The following is a 21524-nucleotide window of genomic DNA, read 5'->3' as shown; positions in this document are numbered from 1 at the left end:
GTTCTCTTCTGAATCTGTCATGGTTTGTACTTTATTCTGTTTATTTATTGGGGTGTTCTGTAGTGGGTGGTCTCAGGCCGTATTTTTCTGCTTGTGGTGATTTTATTATTGTCATACGCCGGTGAGGGCTCGGTTGAATAGTCTCGCGGCAGCTGAAACGTTGGAGAACTTGTGCTTCTATTCTCTGAAACCCGCAAGGAATAGGTGGCAGTTGTTGGAGTTTCTCGGGCCATGTTTGTCAGATATACATATTGATTGTTTTCCGTCTGTAACACCTTTGATCGTTCAGGCTCTTCACTCCATCCACTCTATATTGTATTTACTTGGCTCTTGGACCAGACATGAATATCCGTTTCTCGTTTAACACATTCAATAGAAAACTAGCAGTGTATGTTTATGTTTCTTTGTTCCTGTCATGACACTCTTGTGCTTAAGCAGGAGATGTATACATATGCTGCGGCAAAGGGGTGAAGAACCGTAGGCCGGCTGAAAGGATAGCAGATACTGCTTTCAGGTATAAAGACAACTAAAAGACCACAAACACCACCACTGTTTCTCTTTATCTCATCCTGGAATTGTTTTCATCTAGTATATGCTGTCTACTGTTTTGCCTCATTGTTTGAGTTCAGGTTCTGTCTGTGTCCTCAGCTGGCGAGACAGCAACTGAAATAATTTCTCCTTTCTTGTTAATGGTATTTTATTGTCCAACTGTATTTCTCTCACTTTCCCTTTGTATGCTTTCTCTGAACTCATCTCATACCTTGATTATCCCAAATATTATATTATATACTTGTCAAAGGTTTCCATTGTTACAAAGCAAGCTCCTCCTTTTTGTCTATCATAGCTGTTCATGCGCATGCTTCTCTTATTTGAGTTTAATATATCTAACTAGTGGTTATGTGGAAACTTTATTACTGGATTGGAGAGCTTGGTGTTGCTTGAAGCCATTATCTTCTTTCAGGTGGTTTAAACCTCAAGAACCAGTGGATGGAACGCACACACGTTTAGTGTTACTTTATAGAACTTTATTTTTCAAAAGATCAGCGTTGAAAGAAGTCCCAAGACAATCTGGATTTCAGGACCAGGTGTTAGATTCTAGTGCATAGTGTTCATAGAGGCGCGAATCATGCTGCCAAGTGTGAGGAGTGTGAGGTTTACTTCAAACAAAAAGCTAGCTCTATAATGCACTCTTTCATGCATTATAATTAATTACAGACTAGTGTTCTAGTAATCCCAGCTGTTGCTTGCCACATATTGATGAGACTGGTACCTTGACAAAAACGTCTGGTATAAACTATGAAATCAAGAGTTTGAGGCCGGCAATTGTGACCCACATATTGATCAATTAGCTCTTATATATGAACTAGATGTGACACAACTATGTTTATATGTATATAAGCCTCAACTGTAATTGTAAGACAATATGAACATTCAGCTCTAGTTCACCAGAGTTCAATCTAATCTCCAAGGTCACATTCATTCAGCTCATTCCATCATAGGTACAGTGATACACGAACATAAAATTTGAGATTGCGTGTCCACAAGTGCAACAATCAGAAATATACGCACAATCTTCAGCCAGCAACATAAGAATTGAGCTACACCATCAGACATTTTCATTCTTGCCATGTACGTCTCCAAACCATAGAATTACATAAATAATTGTCGATTTTTTGTGAGATTATACTGCATAACTATTAATGAGATGAAAATTATTTAACAGAAAGTAGAAGTTCCGTCTCATTCAAGATAAGGATATACATGCAGAAAGGAAGAACTTTTATTTTTTTATCAGTAAAAAGATGCCGGTAGGGTATAGCTGTGGGACTCTCTCATAAAAGAGGGACAAGCGCTCATTAGTCATTACCCTTTTGTCATTCCTAATGACTCCATTGCTCTCCACGTACCCCAAGCGGGAGGGCTCTTTCTTTAAATAATCTAACGTTCAGGGGGTATTATGTAATTGTGTCTTAGAAGGCCCCGCCATCACCGCCATCACTGGCCGTCCAAAGAGTCCCATTGGGACCAGTACTTAGCGCCTCCAAGCTCCACATTATATATATTTTTATCTATATAATCGCAAAGAATTCGTGCGCTCTAAGAAATCGGAGAGAGAGAGAGAGAGAATGGAGACGATGGTGAGATGGGTGGCGGCCATGGGGTTCTGGGTGCAAGGTTTTAGGTGCTTCCCTTGGCTTGGGGTCAGCTACTACCTCAAGGATGGCCTCCGCGTGGCCCCATCCTCTTTGCAGCTGCTTCAGAGCTCTGCCAATGCTCCCATGGTCGCAAAGCCTCTTTATGGCCTGCTCTCTGATTCCCTTTACATCAGAGGCGAGCATCGCCTCCCCTATGTCGCCATCGGTGGTAATTATTGCTCATCTTCTTCTTTTTATTCTTGATTTTGGTTAATGTCTATCTGAATTGCGATATGATCATCGTTGCATTTGATTTTATTGCCAATTGGATATCGATTCTTATCTAATATGATTTGCATGCCAGGTGTGTGTTCATTGCTTGATTCTAGATAAGTAGGTGTCTGGTTGGTGAGTTTCTGGTTAAAAGTAAAGCCTTTTTTTTTTTTTCATTTCTTGATTAGTTAATAGGAGTAGATTTAGAATCATGTAATCCATTATTCAGCATTCACTGCTTCAGAATTTCACTGAGAAATGGCCAATTCCATCACTGTATTCTTACACTCACTTTTAATTGAAGTAGGCCACATTTTTGTTTTTGTCCAATTTATGATATTGAATAGTTGTTTGTATATTGAATATTCCAGTTTCTCTTTTTCTGTGTATGGGTGAGAGAACTTTCAAGTGTCTGTACACACCAACTGTGAGGAAATAAGGAGAGCCTATTTAATTGAATAATTTGAAGGCACCGAGAAATACTGCTGATGGAAAAAAAAGAAGATCTAAGGATTAAATTTAGGATAAGAAAACTAGTGCCTGTGTTGATTATTTATTAGATGGACGTGCCAACAGGCTTGATTTATACTTGATTGGCTGAAACAGAAAACTGAAGCGGAATCTTTTCTTTGATTGACATTGACCCCACCTGTCTTCTACTTCTGTATGAAGAAGACAAATTTAGATGGATTTGGTGTATGCTTAGGATAGAAGTCATGTATTGCTTGAAACTTTTGTAATTTATTAGGGGATAGAACTATCATTCAGGGCTTGTGTTGTGTTTTCAGGAAACCTATGGTTGCATCTCTACGATACTGTTTGGACACTTGTTGGGTGTTTTCGTCCATGAGACATGGAAGTGTGTGGCACATGCGTAGGATTTCTACTATGGTTTTGATTCCATACTGATCAATTACAGATGTCTTTGTGGTAGTTTACATGGTTAGTTTTTGTTACAATGTTAGTGTGATCAAACATTATGTTCCTCCACAGGCTGATTGTTGAGATGTCCCAATTATGTTTGCTGGAGGATGATTGAAGGTTTTTGATTTAGAGTGATGAATATGACATATAAATGTAGAAACAGAAAGTAATTTGTCATTTTTCATGATTTTTCCACAATGATATGCGATAATGCACCACTTATTTGTCTTATCCGTAATCTCAAGATCTCGAGTTCATCCACCTTGAAAGCATAGAGAATGCACTGAATGCACTGTTCAGAATAATTAGATCTTAAATGGTGCTTGTTGTTGTCTACTGTCCAGAAGTTTAGCTTGCAACATGCCTACATTGGTGCTAATTATAATTTAAACAATATTCTTGCAATTTATTTTTTAATTAAAAACATCTATTCAAATGAGAACTTAACCAGATATGAGAATTTATTGATATTTTTAATTTCATATTTTGTCTAGTACTGGTAATTAATAATTGATCAACATGGCTCTTTCTGCAGCTCTCTTGCAAGCCATTTCCTGGTTGGCAATTGCCTTCCTCCCTGAGTCTTCCACCTCCATTGCTATCCTCAGCTTCTTCCTCCTCATTGGCAACCTTGGTGCATCCATTGCAGAGGTTGCCAATGATGCTATAGTCGCAGAAGCAGGGAAGCAATCACAGTACCCATCTGGGTCTGGCCAACTCCAGTCATTTGTGTGGATGGCTGCTGCCTCTGCAGGTGTCCTTGGCAATCTCCTTGGTGGCATTGCCATTGACCACATCTCTCCGAGAACCATGTTTGCCTTCTTTGGCCTCCTCCTTGTCCTTCAATTCTTTATAACAGGCAGTATTCCAGAGAGGTCCCTCAATCTCCCAAAGAAGAAAGGCCAATCATCAAATTCATCCGATCTTCGAAAACAGAGTTCAGAAATATTGTTTGCATTGCGTAAGCCAGAGATTTTTTATTCAATCCTCTGGTTCTTTGCATCATTTGCAATAGTCCCAGTCCTTGCTGGCACAATGTTCTTTTATCAGACAGAACATCTGCACCTGGACTCATCAGTCATAGGCTTCTCCAAGGTTTTTGGACAGGCCGCAGTGCTGATTTGGAGTGTGGCCTATGACAAGAAATTTAAGAAAACTTCAGTCAGGAAGTTACTGTCAGTATTGCAGGCATCTATTGCTCTTATCATGATATCTGACGTGCTGTTTATCAAGGGAATTTATCGGAGCATCGGAGTTCCAGACTCATTGTATGTAGTCATCTTCTCAGGGTTGCTTGAAGCTCTGTTCCAGTTCAAAATTCTCCCTTTCAGTGTTCTTCTGGCTAGTCTTTGTCCAGCTGGTTGTGAAGGTTCAATTATGGCTTTTCTCATGTCAGCCATTGCGCTGGCAATCATTGTAAGTGGGTATCTTGGAGTTGCTCTTGCTGCATTCATTGGTGTTTCCGAAAAGGATTTCAGCGGCCTGATACCTGGAATCCTCATTCAAACAGCATGCACAGTGCTGCCACTCTATTGGTCATCATGGATCCCAGTTAGTGACAAACTAGAGAAAAAAGAATGATACAATGCCCCCACCCCAAAAAAAAAAAACAAGAATACGAACATTCTTTTCATTGTTTTTTTAGTTGATACAACCAAGAACCCATAGCTCTTGTGCTTCAGCGGTAGCCGGAGAAAAATGAACAAGGCAAAATCTTGATTCACAAACCTTATTCAGTTTGTTGTTTTGTGTCTGTTGTTTCCGAAAGTTGTTCATTAGTGTAAATTACATATTGCTAGTGACAATGTACAGAACTACATCCATATTGATGGTGATGTATTTGTTGTGAAGCTTTCTTTGAATCAATAAATCATGTATTTTTCTGCATTTATTCAGAGGGAAAAAATAATAATAAAAGCCTATTAGCTCAAATATAGCCGGCCTACCTATGTACTATGCAATTTATGTACTATTATAGTATGAGTTTATGAGAAGTGAATAAAAAAAAAAAGGATTTGTTTGTTTCATTGTTTGCTTGAAAGCTAAGAAATTACCTGTTCCCTCAGGGAATGGAATGCTCATCCAGGCTGTGTTGGAAAACAACTTGTCCCACCGACACTCAAAACCCCATCCCTTCCGTACCACACCAGACTGCACCAACTATAGTCTGAATCTTTGTCTAACCTACACCCCACTTTGGTCTAACCAAGTCACTATATATTTGTATATATCCATATTAAATATTATCATATTATAAAAAGTATCATATTATTATAATTTTTTAAATATGAACAAGAAAAATTAAAATAAAATATCAGTCCTACCATTATAGAGGTGGTAGGACAATAGTTTCTTAATCAACCAAAATAGTATTATTAATGGATTGTAAGAATGATGAATGAATGAGATGTGTCAGAAACTAGCATGGTTTTAAAAGTATCATTTTTATAACTTAATTGATAATTACAAACTATTATCATTTTATATAATGTATTTGTAGTGATTAACAGAGTACTAATTATTAATAACAAAAGAGTGATTCTACCTATTAAGAAACAGGAAGAAGATAGAAGTTCATTTATTATAACAATTTAAAATTCTTATAGCTGAGCTTCATTTTAACAATAATATTATTAAATTAAATATAAATAAATTACTATTAATTATTAAAAATTTATAATAGGGACACTAATTTTGATATCAACATTACATATCCAACAAAATTGGCTTTTATAATATGGAAAATCCACTCCAAACATATAAATTTTTTATTATTATAACTTAATTATATATTTGAAAAAAATTAAACACTCAACTATCAACATAAAAGTTAAGTGTCTTAATTATTCAATTTTTATCATAGTGATTTATTTTAGAGTTTTATCCCGAATAAATTTTTAGTATTATATTTATTTATTTATTTTTAATTCTTAATCATCAAAACCGATAAGCAGACCAATCCAAAGACACACTGATAAGTCAAAAGAATCCATTTGAAATTGGATAACATTTCAAACATTTATACAATTAACATCAACCTTAAAACTTATTCACTAGTAAAATTGTCACTGTGAGCACTCAAACATCATGCGCAAGAAAACAATATTACACTTTAACAAGTACTACTACCTACTACCTACATCTTATCAGAGACAACCAGAAGGTTCTTAAATCGTGTGGCCAATGTAGGAGTAGGAACTGGGAACTGCCACCCTGTATCCTAATTTGATGATACATCCAAAGCATGCCCATTGCCTATTTGGCAGCTTGTGAACCATACTCCGAACACTCCAGACCTCACCATATCTATATGTATATATCATATATCTTGCATGGGCCCTACCCACTTGACAGAATCAACCAATCACCTTCCATTGCTCCCATGCAATCCAATGAATTTGGTTACTAAGATAATTACAACCTCAACCCAGACAGCAAGATTTGTCCTTTGATACACCAACTTAACAACGATCTCAGTGTTGTCTTAACATGGATAATGACAAAACTACCCTCTAATTTTTGCTATGGCCCCACTCTTCACGTGGGCTATACGGTCAATATAACTCCTCTTTATTTGAATCCTCTTCTCCTCTCAATATATATATATATATATATACACACGTTACACACACATATCTATGGTAAAAGAATCAGAGCTTCAATACCAAGGGAATCAAGTGAGGAGTTGAAATGGCTACTGTTCAGGATGTTCAGAGCGCCACCGTGCTCCGTCCACCGGTCACCGTGACTCCTGGCCGGAAAAGCTCACGAGTCAAAGTGGTGAAGAAGCATGAAGGCATGAAAAGAGAGAAGCCATTAATGAATCCCAGGCTACCATCTTGGCTCTCATACCTTAAAAGAAAGGCAAGAGTTCTTAAGAATTGGTATGTTGGATATGGCTCGCTTTCTCATCCAAAACGTTTGGGAGATGATGAGATGGTTTATATTGAGCCTTACTTCTCCCTTCCTGTTGTGGTTGCAGACAATGTTTATTAGGAACAATTTTAGTGCCAGAGATATAATTGTTTCATCCCGAACAAGGGATGTGTCTAAAGACTACTGATATTTAGAATTAATCAATGCTAATTAGACTTGTTCTTAATATAATTGTACAATATGTTCAATGGTTCTTATTTGATGAACATTTTATGGGTTTTAAAGTCAACATAATTTTATTAAGTTGTTACATATCGGTCTAATCTTTACATATATTACAGTTTTTTTTTTTAATGCAATATATGGATAAGTCAAGTGTGAAGGGATGTACACGCATGTGAAATCACTTCTTCAGCAAATCTGTGTCATCTTGCATGAATTAAGTTTGAATCCATTTTTTAAGTAGAATATAAACATCTTATACATGGAACATTAGTAGAATATCGGCAATTACAAACAGAAAAGTCATTTGAGAGACATAGAGACAAAACGGGTAGTGAGTGGGGGTGTTTGAGTTTTTTATTGTTTCTATTTGGATGTCAATCTGAATTGGGTGAAGTTCATGGCTGTGATTGATTAAGTAATTGTTACAATTACAATTTGATCATTCATATCACAATATTGTACATCCTAATTTTCATGATGCTACTTTGGCAATTATTCAGAAGACTCCGAGATACATCCTGCCTTTCTTGTCTTTTTATCACCCTTAACTGTTCTTGAATTCCCCAAAGATAGACTTTAAAATCTCAAAAGATTGGCCCACTGTTAGTCACTACCACCAGGTTTTTGGCTTCAATGTTTTCTAGAATCGCCCCTTAATTCTCTTTATTACTACCAAACCGTCATAAAAAAAATAAAACCACCCATCTTTCATGGCATATATATACACACACACATTTAAATCACAATGATGTAAGTTATTTTGTTTAATGTATGATGATTTTAGAAGAAAATGATAATTTAAAATAATGTTCATACAATAATGTTGAAGAGTAGCAATAGATATTTAATACGTGTGATCAACTAACAATTGGGGAAAATGACAAACATATATATATATGCGCCAAAGCCATTTGATTCAAGTGATTAACAACATTAAAAATAAATCTCTCATGTGATATACGGAGTGGTGAGGGTTTAAATTCTTATTAAAAAAATTAATTCACTGTGATATTAAAACTCACACTTATAAATCATAGAGACATATATGCTGCCCTTGTCAAATATTTAAAATATTTAATTAAATTTATGAAATGTTCTACACGAAGAGGAGAAGATAACGAATGACAGCATATAAACTCCTCAAAAGCTCTACATTCATTTAACCAAGAAATAAAAAATGTGTGAGAAATTTCAAAAGGCGAAGTTGAAAAGACATGCAATGTTCTTTATTGAAAGATACCATCATCAGTTAGAAATTATGTAATTCCTTTAATAACTTTTTTTTATATAAATTTCACCTCATGTAAAAGTCGACTTAGAAAATATTATTACAATCATCACCGTAATGTGAAAGTATTATTATATGAGGTTGGAATTCCAATTTTTTTATGTTAATTAGAGAAAATAAAAGCATGTGGTAATGACTAATGAGGCACCAGATTAATATTGTTTGTTATCCATCCCTTTCTAACGTCTTTGTTTTTTTTTTTTTAAAAGGTGGATGAACCACAATTCATTAAAAAAACACAAGGAACAAATACATAAGGGAAGAACAACCCAAGTAGGGGCTCAACAAAATTATCACAAGGAGTGGAGGAAAGGGGCTAAAACATCAGAAGCACAAAAAAGCAGGGCAGAAAAGAAGACCAAACCCTAAACGAAAGGACAATCCAATAGGGGTACAACAAAAATAACAGACTAGATCTCGCCAGTCGAGGGGAGGGGCGCTCCACAGGGGCATCTGGCTTTGCATCCCTGGATGAGAGAAACTCCAAACTTTGATTGACCTTCGCCAACGGATCCTCAATTTTCATCCTCTTAGCTTCTAGAGCTGCAGAATACAATTAGCATTGAAAATGCGAGCATTTCTTTCAAACCAAATGTTCCAAGTGATAGCCCTCACAAGCAAATCCCAAAAGTAAAGTAAGGATTTTGGAAGAGACCAACGCCAATTGCCCCATAGATCAAGAAGATACCTCGGAGTATGACGGACCACTAACAATTGACCAAAGAAGGTCAAAATATGGGTAGCCAAAGGGTAGTGCATCAAGAGATGCTCAGCAGTCTCGACATCTGCATGGCACATCACACAAAGTAGACGTAGGTAAAACATTACATCTACCAAGGCTAGGTTGTCTAAAGTCAAGATTTTGTTATCCCAAGCTAGCCAGTTGAAGAGGTTGATCTTTTTTTGGGCAATCTCCTTTAAGGATGACATTGGTCTTAAGACAACGGATACCCCCATTAATTAAAAAGTTATAGAAGGTTTTAACAGAGAACCTTCCATTTGGAGATAGTTTCCAACGCCTCTCATCAATCCCAGTAGGGGGTTGAGAGTGAAATGAGTTTAGCAAGTTGCTTACCGTAAGAAAATCTTCAAAGACAAGGGTGGACCCTCTGCTAACAAAATTGTCAATTGTTTCTTCTTTAGACTGAGTTAAGAGGAAAAGATGAGGCCAAATGTCAGCAGGTGCACTCCCTCTACCCAGTTATCTAGCCAAAAAAGAGTGGAAGATCCGTTTTTGACAATTGATAAAGAATTTTTTTTGAATGCTGGTAGAGAATGTAGGATACCATTCCAGAAAGAAGGATCTATGTCTACATTGCTTGTGGTATAAATTCAATGTAGGAATCCTTTTGAAATAATTTTCCCGAATGATATTCTCCCCACACAAATGGCTCCCGGAGCTGATCTTCCACCACCATTTTCCCAGAAGGGCACTGTTGAAAGTTTGGAGGTTCAAAATTACCCACCCACCTTGCTCAGAAGGTCTACATAATCTTGTCCAGTTGACCAGTCTAATTTTGTTATGTTGGAAATCCGGCCCGGACCATACGAAATCTCTTCTAATTCTGTCAATGTTTCTAATCACCCAAACTGGAAGTTTGAAGATTGACATCCAGTATATGGGTATAGCAGTTAGGACCGAATTGACTAAAATGAGTCGACCACCCAAAAACGATAACCTGGATTTCCAAAAAGCAAGACGATTATGGATCTTGCTTAAAAGGATGTCCCAATCTTGTCTCTGTCTCTTTCTCACATGTTATTTTATTTTATTTTTTTAATTTCTTTATAACATTTCTGAACGTTATTAATTAGATACCTTTGGTAAATTCCTCGGCTCACGAAGCACTAAAAAAAAATCTTGTTCATTTAATGCATGCAAGGCTCAGTTGGGATAAATACTATTCGCCAATCAAATAATTTTAATATGTTATATTTTTTTAATTTTTTTAAAAAAATAATTTCACATACAAATATATTTAATATTATTAAATATTTATTATTATTTTGAAAATAATATTTTAATTTTAAAATATTTAGTTTTTATTAATATTAACACATTTTAACAACCACTACTTAATTAATGCAGTGATATGTTACTTATATAGTGAATGGGTTGATCGAGATACTTGAATAGTGAATAGGCTGATCGAGAGTTGAATCTCTGAGTCAATAGTACTTTTACAGTACTATACATATACTGAAGGGACTGCATAAAAATTATTGTAGTAATACTGTTCATTCAATGTTCATAGGTCCCTGTGGGATGATGTCGTTTTCATCCCCTTTAGGGTTGCAAGGTAGGGGGATTTATTAATTTAGTTTGGTCATGAAATATCTTCTGAGCATGCACATGATAAAAATCTAATTGCCCCATATGACGTCTAGCCGAGTTAATAAATCTCTAAAGGGTCGTTAAGCCACCGTAACTGATGCATCTCCATATCTATTTGTCTTTTAACATCCCATTGTAGGGCGGCGCTTGTCTCTTTTGTTAATATATATATAACACATTTCTATTTAAAATAAAAAAACACTCCCTTAATTCAGCATTTCTATCTTCCCCAAAATTAACATCCCATATAATCAAGCTTGTTTTATTTTGTGTTTTGTTGCATGCACTTGATGTTATTAGTCTCCCTCAAAGAATCTTTCCCGTGATCCAAATAGTGTATATATATATTTTATATAATTTGTAAGAAACCTCAAGTTTTTGGGATCCGAAAGAGAGAAGAAAGCGAATTGAGATTGTTCTTTCAAAGGAATCCACTGTTGATTTTTGTTGGGACAATTATGAGGACCGTTCCAGCGGAAGACATCATTCCATCTTTGCTTCTATTGTTACTCCTCCCTCTTCCACTTTTACTAGATTTATCTTATTATTCTGTTTTTCTCTTGTTTGTAGTATCCAAGTCTATATTGTCTCTATCTGTATTTCTCTCTGATTAGTACTAGATCTTTTTAAATTTAAGTTTGTGATTTATTCATTATATATATATATATATATAACTAGTCTCTCATAAATTTTGAGTTCTAAATTGAAACCACAATTCTCCAAGCTCCTAATTAATCAATTATAACCCAAGTTGAGTTCCATTTGTATAAATAAAAGATATACATATGTATATATATATATATATACTTGAGAGCATGCCTCATTAACAAATAAGTAGATATATAAATGAAAATCCTAACAAAAAGTCATCACAGAACAACAGACGGCAGTAAAGTAACTGCTATATATAATTCTAGACGCCCAAACTTTTATAAATATAATAGGTTGATGAACAAGAGATGTTCATAAATAAGCTATTAAACCTGTAACATTTTAAAAGGCAAGAGCCTTGCCAACACTGAGTCAATGAGAAAAGGCATAGCCTGAGACCACTAAAATTAAACCTCACATATAACTATAAACTATTAGTTAATTAATTAAACCTCAACTTCTCTATTGAAAATCCAAGAAAAAGGCATGGCATTAGCATGTGAACTCTTAGTCATCAAACTCCTCTTGTGTGCTCTCTCTTCCAATTTCCTTACCCTCTCAACAAGCCTACACACATACTCCTGAGCCTTTCTCCCCTCCGGAGACAACCCAGTGATCTCTCCAACCTTCCACCTCTTCACAAAGAACTCCAAGATATTTCCATAATCTTTGCTGGTATAAACACCAATCCTCTCTGCAACAGCAGAGTAATGCTCAAAAAGCTTCTCATCTTGCCCATCAAACAGTAACACAGCAGGCATGACTATCCTTTTCCTCATCATCTCAGCCAATGACACCATTGTCATGTCTGGATCAACATCAAATAGTTTCTCAACAACCTTTGTGTAAGCCATCTCATGCCTCTTCTCATCTGCAGCAATGGTTCCACATATTTTAGCAAGTGTTGCATCTCCATGAACATTTAGCAAGCCTCGCCGTATTCCCATGAGATATAAATGTAGCTCTTTCTTGGAACGAAGTGTAAATGAATCCCATATATGGACTGTTCTCTGCTTGTATGTCCTGCATGTATAAACAATTAATAATCATTCAACCTGCCAATATATATATATATATATATATATCTTAATGATCATGGCATCTATGTATGTATATGTATATGCCTACGTACCATGCCAGAAGAGATAAGATAGTGAATGGTTTTCTCTATCTGTTTCATATTCAACCTTCCAGTTAAATAGAGGTACTTGTTAAGAAGATCACCATGACGGTTCTCTTCTGCAGTCCAGCTTCTGGTCCATCTGGCCCAGGATGTCATGCTGGCTCCTGTCTCATCTTCAACTCCAGTGAACCTATTGAGGATACTCTGGTAGGTGGGAAGGGCTTCTTCAGTGATCATGTTGCCAACCAGGCAAACGTAACACTCATCTGGAACTGCCTCAGCTCTGCTCTTTAAATCCTGCACTTCATCTTTGAAGCTTTCTGATGAGGCGTCAGGGAGGAAGTCTTGAGGTTGCCATGAATCCTCCACTCTTTTTAAGAATGTCAGCATGTTTTCCTCTGCCCATCCTTCCAAACACTTGAAAATTTCTAGCTTCTCTTTTGTCATGTAGTACTTTGTTCTATTATCACCTCCTTTGTGCAACTTCCTCTCTATTTTCCTGCATATAATTATAAATATAATGTTAGAAAAAACAATATACATATATATATATATATATATATATAATTAAGTGTTTTTAGCTAGGAAAAATTAATTTGTTTGGCTTATATATAAGATTGATGTGCATACTTGGGTTTTGATGGAAGGCTCAAGGCCATCTGGAATTTGGAAAGCTTGTTAGGTTTGAAAGAAGCAGAAGAGAAGGTGGAAGATAGAGATGGCACTTGAGAGCAAAGGAGAGGAAGCCCAAACGCCATTTTTCTTATCTTTTTTTCTTTTTCTTTTTCTTCTAGTAGAAAGGGGTTGAAGGAGAGGATGCGGGCATGCATAGAAAGAAGGGTGCAAACACCAGTGTATTTGTAGAGAAAGGAAGGACTATAGAGATAGTGGAACATTATTTAGGTTGGTCATGGTCCTGCTGGACTTTAAATAGATTGATGTTTACTTATGAGATAAGATTATAAATTTTTTCTCTTTTTTTATTTTTTTGTATTTTTTTGTATTTATTTAGGAGCGAGGCCTACTTCATTTTTAACTTTTATTTTTCTTTTGAATGTATTTATCAGGAATTTTGGATTTTGTCCTTTTCAAGTTATTAAATAACGTTATGAGCAGTACTCTCTTACCCACATTTTCTTTGTTGAATAGTGAATTCCATGCAGCATTTGTAACGTATAGCATTCATGAATTACCTATGCTTCTGACACTAGTTACTATTCTAGTACTTATGTAAAAAGTAGGAAGGTATAAATGATAAAACTAAAAAATAATAATAATAACAAATTAAATAACAATAATAATCACCTTTTCATATTAAAGGTGAAAAAAAAAAGCAAGAAGCCGCTATGTTTTTCATTATCCCACCATAGGCACATGCTAAGTCAGGTTTATAATGATTATCATTTACTTATTTTTAGAGGAATATTTAAATATCATCTCTTTGTACCATTATGTTTTTCTCTCATTAGTTTATCTAATTACTCCAATTGTTTAGTGTTCTTAGTGTTTATGCGTGTTTGTCGTACCTCGATAAACTCAACTGTCTATCTTTTTCAAGAAAGGGTTCATAATTTTTTTTAATACGAATGCGACAAGCGCAACCCACGAGGATTATCAGAAAGATATATAGGTATAGTGTTATATTGATCATGATGGTTTAATCAACTTTTAAAAATTTATAATGGGAGGTAAGTTAATATGAGGGCCAATCAGGGTCTGCTACATGTATCTAAAATGATATATCAATGGCTCTAATTTTATATTGGTAAATCTTATTGTCTTGTAATTTTATGGCTCTTTTTACAGGAGACTTAGTGTCACGCCCCGAACCCAGCTCTATAGACCCGGGACGCCGACAAATGGCTCAGCACACCTACAAGGTCGGAACCAAGTAGGGATACAAGGCCTCAAAACCCGATTAACAACAAGATTATGAGCTTAGGGAGCCCAGGTAAGTAACCACTAAAAAAATATCGGGATCACAAAAAAATGTTTCAATAGTTTCTAAAAGGTATACAAAAATACAACAAAGCGGAATAAATATCAAAGTGAAATCCAAAAAAATCGAAATAGATCATATGATTTAATTTACCAAAAATAACGAGCATATAAGTCCCCCAAACAACTAATGCCAAAACAAAATATCGAACTCATTTATTTAAACTCGGTGACCCGAGTCGATTTCGAACTCATAGGGTTTACCCTCGGTGACCCAGTGGGAATATCGAAACCGTTATTCTTCACGGCGGAGCGGTGCGAAACTATAGTTTCTATGTCGAGAATGCAGCGTCGACACGGTCAGTGTTTAACCCCCAGTGACAGGGTTATTGCATTGTTAATTGGGGACTACGAGTTTTTATAACAAAAATATGTTGGGTCCAAAATTATCGCCAACGCAATAATACTAGAAATCAGTGATCCCGTTTTCTAACAAAATATTTCCAATTATATCAACAATAACATATTTAGCAAAACGATAATTAAATGGCCAATATGTGACAACATCAATTAAAATAAGTAATCAATACTGTTTACATAATCAAGATTATATAATATATATATATATATATAATTTCTGAAACAATTCCACATTCAACAACATTTCTTTCTTTTCTTTTAATAATTTGATAAAAATCATATAAAATAAACAAATGGCAAGCAAATCAAAGCTCATGTCAGGTTAACAAATATATATATATATGATCCGTACTATGCTAAAATAACATAAATTAAATCTCATCAACATATATATATATATGATCCGTACTATGCTAAAATAACATAAATTAAATCTCATCAACATATTGGAAGTAATCATAATAGAAAAAAAAAAAATAGCAATCAATAAATAATTTGTGAACAGTATAAGAATGGTTTTTTTTAAAACAGTAAAATCTAATTTAATTAAATAACTAGGTAAATCATTTTCGAAAATATTTGCATATACATATATATATTTTTATATGTGGTTTACTTACTTGTTGATCGCTCAAAAAAACTCCCTAAAAATCCTACATATTTCTTCGATGGAACCTCACAGCGTAAGAGACAAAAACCCTCGAGCGGAGAGACCTATCCCGTCGCCCTCGCTGAGCACCACACACCAAATCAAAGGAAAAAAATAAGGAGAAGAGGGAAAAAACACTAGATCTCTCTTTCTTCCTTAATCCAAAAGAGAATCTATATCGGAAGAAAGGAGGAGACGTACGGCTAGGGTTTGGAAAACTGAAAAAAATATAATATAAAAGGGTTTCCTTTTTAATCAACATAACTGCTAAGTATACAAAATTAAAAAAAATCTTAATGGTGTGGGGCCCACACTTAGTAAATACTATCGATATAGTATGTTTATAGTATATTTTATATATTACTACAGTGTAAGGGATTTAACCTTGCACCACTCACTAACTACTCATGATTACTTCCACTAGGCCATCTAATGGTTGTCAGTGTTCATAAGTTTTTTTATATTATTTTTATTTTTATACCAAAATGTTTATAGTTTTATCTAAAAAAAAAGTATACTTAGTTGTAGTGTAATAGGTGTAGTTTATGTAGTGTCCAATTAACTCTTTACATATGTAACAAAAATATATTAAAATATAATAATTTTTCTATAATACTTTTATTCTTTTCATGAAATTATTCTGCAAGTGTAAAAAATCCAACATGTTTAAAGTATTTACTCTTTTGTCAAACTCTTTAAAATTTGTGTATGCTCTACCTATTTAATAAGTCTTTTTTTATTTATTTATGCATATCTTCATTGTTAGAATATTAAAATCATGGTATAATTTCATGAATAGTGCATCTACTATTCCAAATTTACTTTTTTTTTTTAATCTATTTACTTTAAATTATAATTTTTAATCTTTTATTTATTTTATTTTAATAATTTTAGTCTCTCTAAACTTTAAACCCTAATTCTAAACATTCAAAATTAAAAACTAATATGACACATTTAACATTGTAGAGGAATTAAAATGTTACAATCTAATTAAAATTGTATGTTTGAAACTTTATTAAAAAATTATAACATTGTACGCCCCATTAATAGTGTTTAAAGTTAAATTTATATATGTTATGTTATTAAAGTCATCACAAATAAAAACTTTATTTTAGAACCCTCATGGTGAATACAATATTTGTAGCATTTATAACCCAATCAATGTGTAGCATTCATCAATCACCTCTGCTTCTTACACACAGTAATCTAGTACTAATTTGTCCTTTGGAAGCCAAAAAAAGAAATGTAGACAAGAATTATAAAACTAGAAAACAAAAGAGCATCAATGGAGGGTAAATTTTTCATGTGATTACTGTGTTATTATGGCTAATTTCAATTTTTTTATTGTGTTTCAATTTATTTTTTTTTGTCATTAGATATTATTTTTTTTTCACCGGTACTTTTGAGTTTTCGACCAAATTTAGATGACATGATGGATGTTGACTCAGATTACGTGAGCTGAGTTAGCATCCTAGCTCAAATTAAAATGGTAGAAATCGGCATTCTCTCTGCATTTGGGATGAGGAAAATATATAAAAAAAAGTGACGTGGCGTTTTCGACCCATCACGTCATCTAAATTTGGTGAAAAAGCACGAATACTGGCCGGTGAAAATAAATTAATATCGAATGATCAAAAATAAATAAATTGAAACACAATGACTAAAAATAAAATCGGTATATACGATAATGACACATGAAAAAAATTTACCCCATCAATGGAATAAAAAAAAAAAGCAATGCTTTCAAACAAGATTAAAAAAAAAAAATATCCTCATCGTGGAGGGGCCAAAGAATTTAAAAAAGAAACTTTATTTTTATTTTAAAAAACAGTTGTATATATATTTATTATTCTACACAAGCACATGAGAAGTTGTTGTTTTTCGGAAATCATTTATTTACTTTTAGCTGAATACTTAAATGGTGTCTTTATGTGCCAACTGTTATGTTTCTTTCTCAATTGTTTATGAAACTCCATTAATTGATTATGTTTCTTAAAATTAGTTTTCATGATTGCTTGCCTAATTATTTAGGCCCTCCGTTTTGTTTTATGTGGCATAAATAACCGAATTTTATATACCAATATAATTTAATAAAAAATTAATTATTTTTTTAAAATAACTCATAATTTATATCTTCGTATTTCTTTCTCATATTAAATTTCAAGAAGAGAATTGAATAAGGTGTTAAAGTAATTTTGAAAAAAAATAATAAATACTTCATGATGTTTAAAAATGATAGATATAAAAAAAAACATAAATTTATGACAGATAAAAAAAGAACGGAGGGAGTAAAATTTTTTCCTCCCCACTTAATAATCTAGTTTTCCAAGCAAATATTTATGGCTTCTTTTATGTTATCCCTCATTTTTATACTATTTTTATTTTTATACCAAAATGTTTATAATTTACTTTTAATTTGTATGTTTTACGATTTTACTCATGATTGTTTATATTTAGAGTATTTATATTTATGCCCAACTATTTAATTATTTTTTAGATTATCTACATCTTCTGATCTTGTTATTTTGTTTGTATACATTTTTATTTAGTAAAGTATTAAAATCATTTTTCACTCTATTAATATTAACATTGTTTGGAATTAAAGTTATATGTTATATAAATATAGTTTATCACAAACAAAAATTCTTTCCCAAAACCTCCTAATTTTTAAAATAAAGATGATAATTTCCAAAGTGTAATTATTTCTTTTCTGATTTTTTTAAACTTTTTATTAAATTCTATATTTATATAAAAACTAAGATAAAGATGTTAAAATAAGTTTTATCAATCTTGTATATATTTAGCTTAGATTCATATAGATATATTAGTTATTGTAAATAAAAACCTTTTTAAAACTATAGTAGTTTTTAAAAATAAATATAATAACTTTTACGTAGTATTATTTCCTTTTACTCTTTTTCTAAGTTCTATTAAACACTAAATTTATTTTTGAAAATAAGATACTTAAAAAAACTTTAAATACAAGCATTCCGTAGGATGTGGGTTGAGAGTTGAAATTCCACCGTAAAATAAAATATGTTTAAGCAATTGCTTAATAGTTGGCTTAAAAAAAAAAATAAATTATGAGCAAAAATTGATTCATAGGTCAACGATATATTGTGAAATGTATTTATACGAAAAATTTAAATTCTATTCAAAATGTATTTCTGATTATAAAAGCGAGTTTGCAGCTAAATTTTCATACCAACAGGTAATATAATTGGACATTCAATTTTTGAATTGAGCACGTTTTTAACAACGCTTATTGTATGTGAAAAAAAAAACCTTATCAAGATCAATAAAAATATAAAAAATAGCACGCACACACACACAAACAACCCCACACGGAAGAAACCAAGTAACACAGAAACAATGCCTAGATAGTGATGCAACACTTCCTTAAGAATATGTGTCTGCACAGAGATAATAAACACTTAAGCAACAACAATACTCAGTTGGATTAAAATATATATATTCTAAATTTACTTTTTTTAATCTATTTACTTTAAATTATAATTTTTAATCTTTTATTTATTTTACTTTAATAATTTTAGTCTCTCTAAACTTTAAACCCTAATTCTAAACATTCAAAATTAAAAACTAATATGACACATTTAACATTGTAGAGGAATTAAAATGTTACAATCTAATTAAAATTGTATGTTTGAAACTTTATTAAAAAATTATAACATTGTACGCCCCATTAATAGTGTTTAAAGTTAAATTTATATATGTTATGTTATTAAAGTCATCACATATAAAAACTTTATTTTAGAACCCTCACGGTGAATACAATATTTGTAGCATTTATAACCCAATCAATGTGTAGCATTCATCAATCACCTCTGCTTCTTAAACACAGTAATCTAGTACTAATTTTGTCCTTTGGAAGCCAAAAAAAGAAATGTAGACAAGAATTATAAAACTAGAAAACAAAAAGAGCATCGATGGAGGGTAAATTTTTCAGTGATGATCGTTGTGTTATTATGGGTCGATTTCAAATTTTTATTGTGTTTCAATTTATTTTTATTAGATATTAATAGCAGTCTTTTTGGGTTTTTAGATCAAATTTAGATGAGCGTGATGGATGTTGACTTCGAGATTCGTAGGCTGAGGTTAGCATCCCTAACTCAAAATAAAGTGGCTAAGTCAGCGTTCTCTCAGTTGGGATGAGAGAAAATATATAGTGACGTGGCGATTAAGTGGCGTCATCTAAATTTAGTAAAAAGCACACGAATACTGCGGTGAAAATAAATTAATATCAAATGATCAAAAATAAATAAATTGAAGCTAGCGATGGTAAAATAGAAATCAGTATGCTAACGATGACCGTATGAAAAATTTACATCAATGGAATAGCAATGCTTTCAAACAAGATATAAAAATCCTCATCGTGGAGGGGCCAAAAGAATTTAAAAGAAACTTTATTTTTATTTTAAAAAACAGTTGTATATATATTTATTATTCTACACAAGCACATGAGAAGTTGTTGTTTTTCGGAAATCATTTATTTACTTTTAGCTGAATACTTAAATGGTGTCTTTATGCCAACTGTTATATTTCTTTCTCAATTGTTTATGAAACTCCATTAATTGATTATGTTTCTTAAAATTAGTTTTCATGATTGCTTGCCTAATTATTTAGGCCCTCCGTTTTTTCTTATGTGGCATAAATAACCGAATTTTATATACCAATATAATTTAATAAAAATTAATTATTTTTTAAAATAACTCACTAATTTATATCTTCAGTATTTTAACTCGTATTAAATTTTTAAGAAGAGAATTGAATAAGGTGTTAGAGTAATTTTGAAAAAAAATAATAAATACTTCAAAATGTTTAAAAATGATAGATATAAAAAAAACATGGATTTATGACAGATAAAAAAGAACGGAGGGAGTAAAATTTTTTCCTCCCCACTTACTAATCTAGTTTTCCATGCAAATATTTATGGCTTCTTTTATGTTATCCCTCATTTTTATACTATTTTTATTTTTATACCAAAATGTTTATAATTTACTTTTAATTTGTATGTTTTAAGATTTTACTCATGATTGTTTATATTTAGAGTATTTATATTTATGCCCAACTATTTAATTATTTTTTAGATTATCTACATCTTCTGATCTTGTTATTTTGTTTGTATACATTTTTATTTAGTAAAGTATTAAAATCATTTTTCACTCTATTAATATTAATATTGTTTGGAATTAAAGTTATATGTTATATAAATATAGTTTATCACAAACAAAAATTCTTTCCCAAAACCTCCTAATTTTTAAAATAAAGATGATAATTTCCAAAGTGTAATTATTTCTGATTTTTTTAAACTTTTATTAAATTCTATATTTATATAAAAACTAAGATAAAGATGTTAAAATAAGTTTTATCAATCTTGTATATATTTAGCTTAGATTCATATAGATGTATTAGTTATTGTAAATAAAACCTTTTAAAACTATAGTAGTTTTAAAATAAATATAATAACTTTTACGTAGTATTATTTCCTTTACTCTTTTTCTAAGTTCTATTAAACACTAAATTTATTTTGAAAATAAGATAAAAAAAAAAACTTAAAAAACTTTAAATACAAGCATTCCGTAGGATGTGGGTTGAGAGTTGAAATTCCACCGTAAAATAAAATATGTTTAAGCAATTGCTTAATAGTTGGCTTAAAAAAAAATAAA

At 32.5% G+C, this 21524-nt stretch overlaps 2 protein-coding genes across 3 annotated transcripts; one reads left to right on the top strand and one right to left on the bottom strand.

The window, feature by feature from the left end:
- Positions 1-59: 59 nt before the first annotated feature.
- Positions 60-5219, top strand: LOC120258359 (probable folate-biopterin transporter 7). Of its 2 annotated transcripts, none has more exons than XM_039265732.1 (4): positions 60-514; positions 1506-1629; positions 1724-2364; positions 3868-5219. In XM_039265732.1, the coding sequence occupies exons 3-4, from the start codon at positions 2127-2129 to the stop codon at positions 4911-4913; spliced, it is 1284 nt and encodes a 427-aa protein (XP_039121666.1). In that variant the 5' UTR covers positions 60-514; positions 1506-1629; positions 1724-2126; the 3' UTR covers positions 4914-5219. The 2 variants fall into 2 exon arrangements, with proteins under 2 accessions (XP_039121666.1, XP_039121665.1); XM_039265731.1 differs by having other exon boundaries at positions 1500-1629.
- A 6727-nt stretch (positions 5220-11946) lies between these two features.
- Positions 11947-13638, bottom strand: LOC120257875 (stearoyl-[acyl-carrier-protein] 9-desaturase, chloroplastic-like). The gene is given in 4 exon segments (XM_039265164.1): positions 11947-12630; positions 12632-12730; positions 12840-13329; positions 13461-13638. Coding segments are annotated over 4 exon segments (1194 nt in total). The 5' UTR covers positions 13589-13638; the 3' UTR covers positions 11947-12153.
- Between the last annotated feature and the right edge of the window lie 7886 nt (positions 13639-21524).

This window comes from Dioscorea cayenensis, chromosome 4 (assembly GCF_009730915.1).
Source record: "Dioscorea cayenensis subsp. rotundata cultivar TDr96_F1 chromosome 4, TDr96_F1_v2_PseudoChromosome.rev07_lg8_w22 25.fasta, whole genome shotgun sequence".
NCBI lineage: Eukaryota > Viridiplantae > Streptophyta > Magnoliopsida > Dioscoreales > Dioscoreaceae > Dioscorea > Dioscorea cayenensis.
The sequence above is the reverse complement of the archived record's forward strand: the minus strand, read 5'-3'. Positions and strand labels throughout refer to the sequence as shown.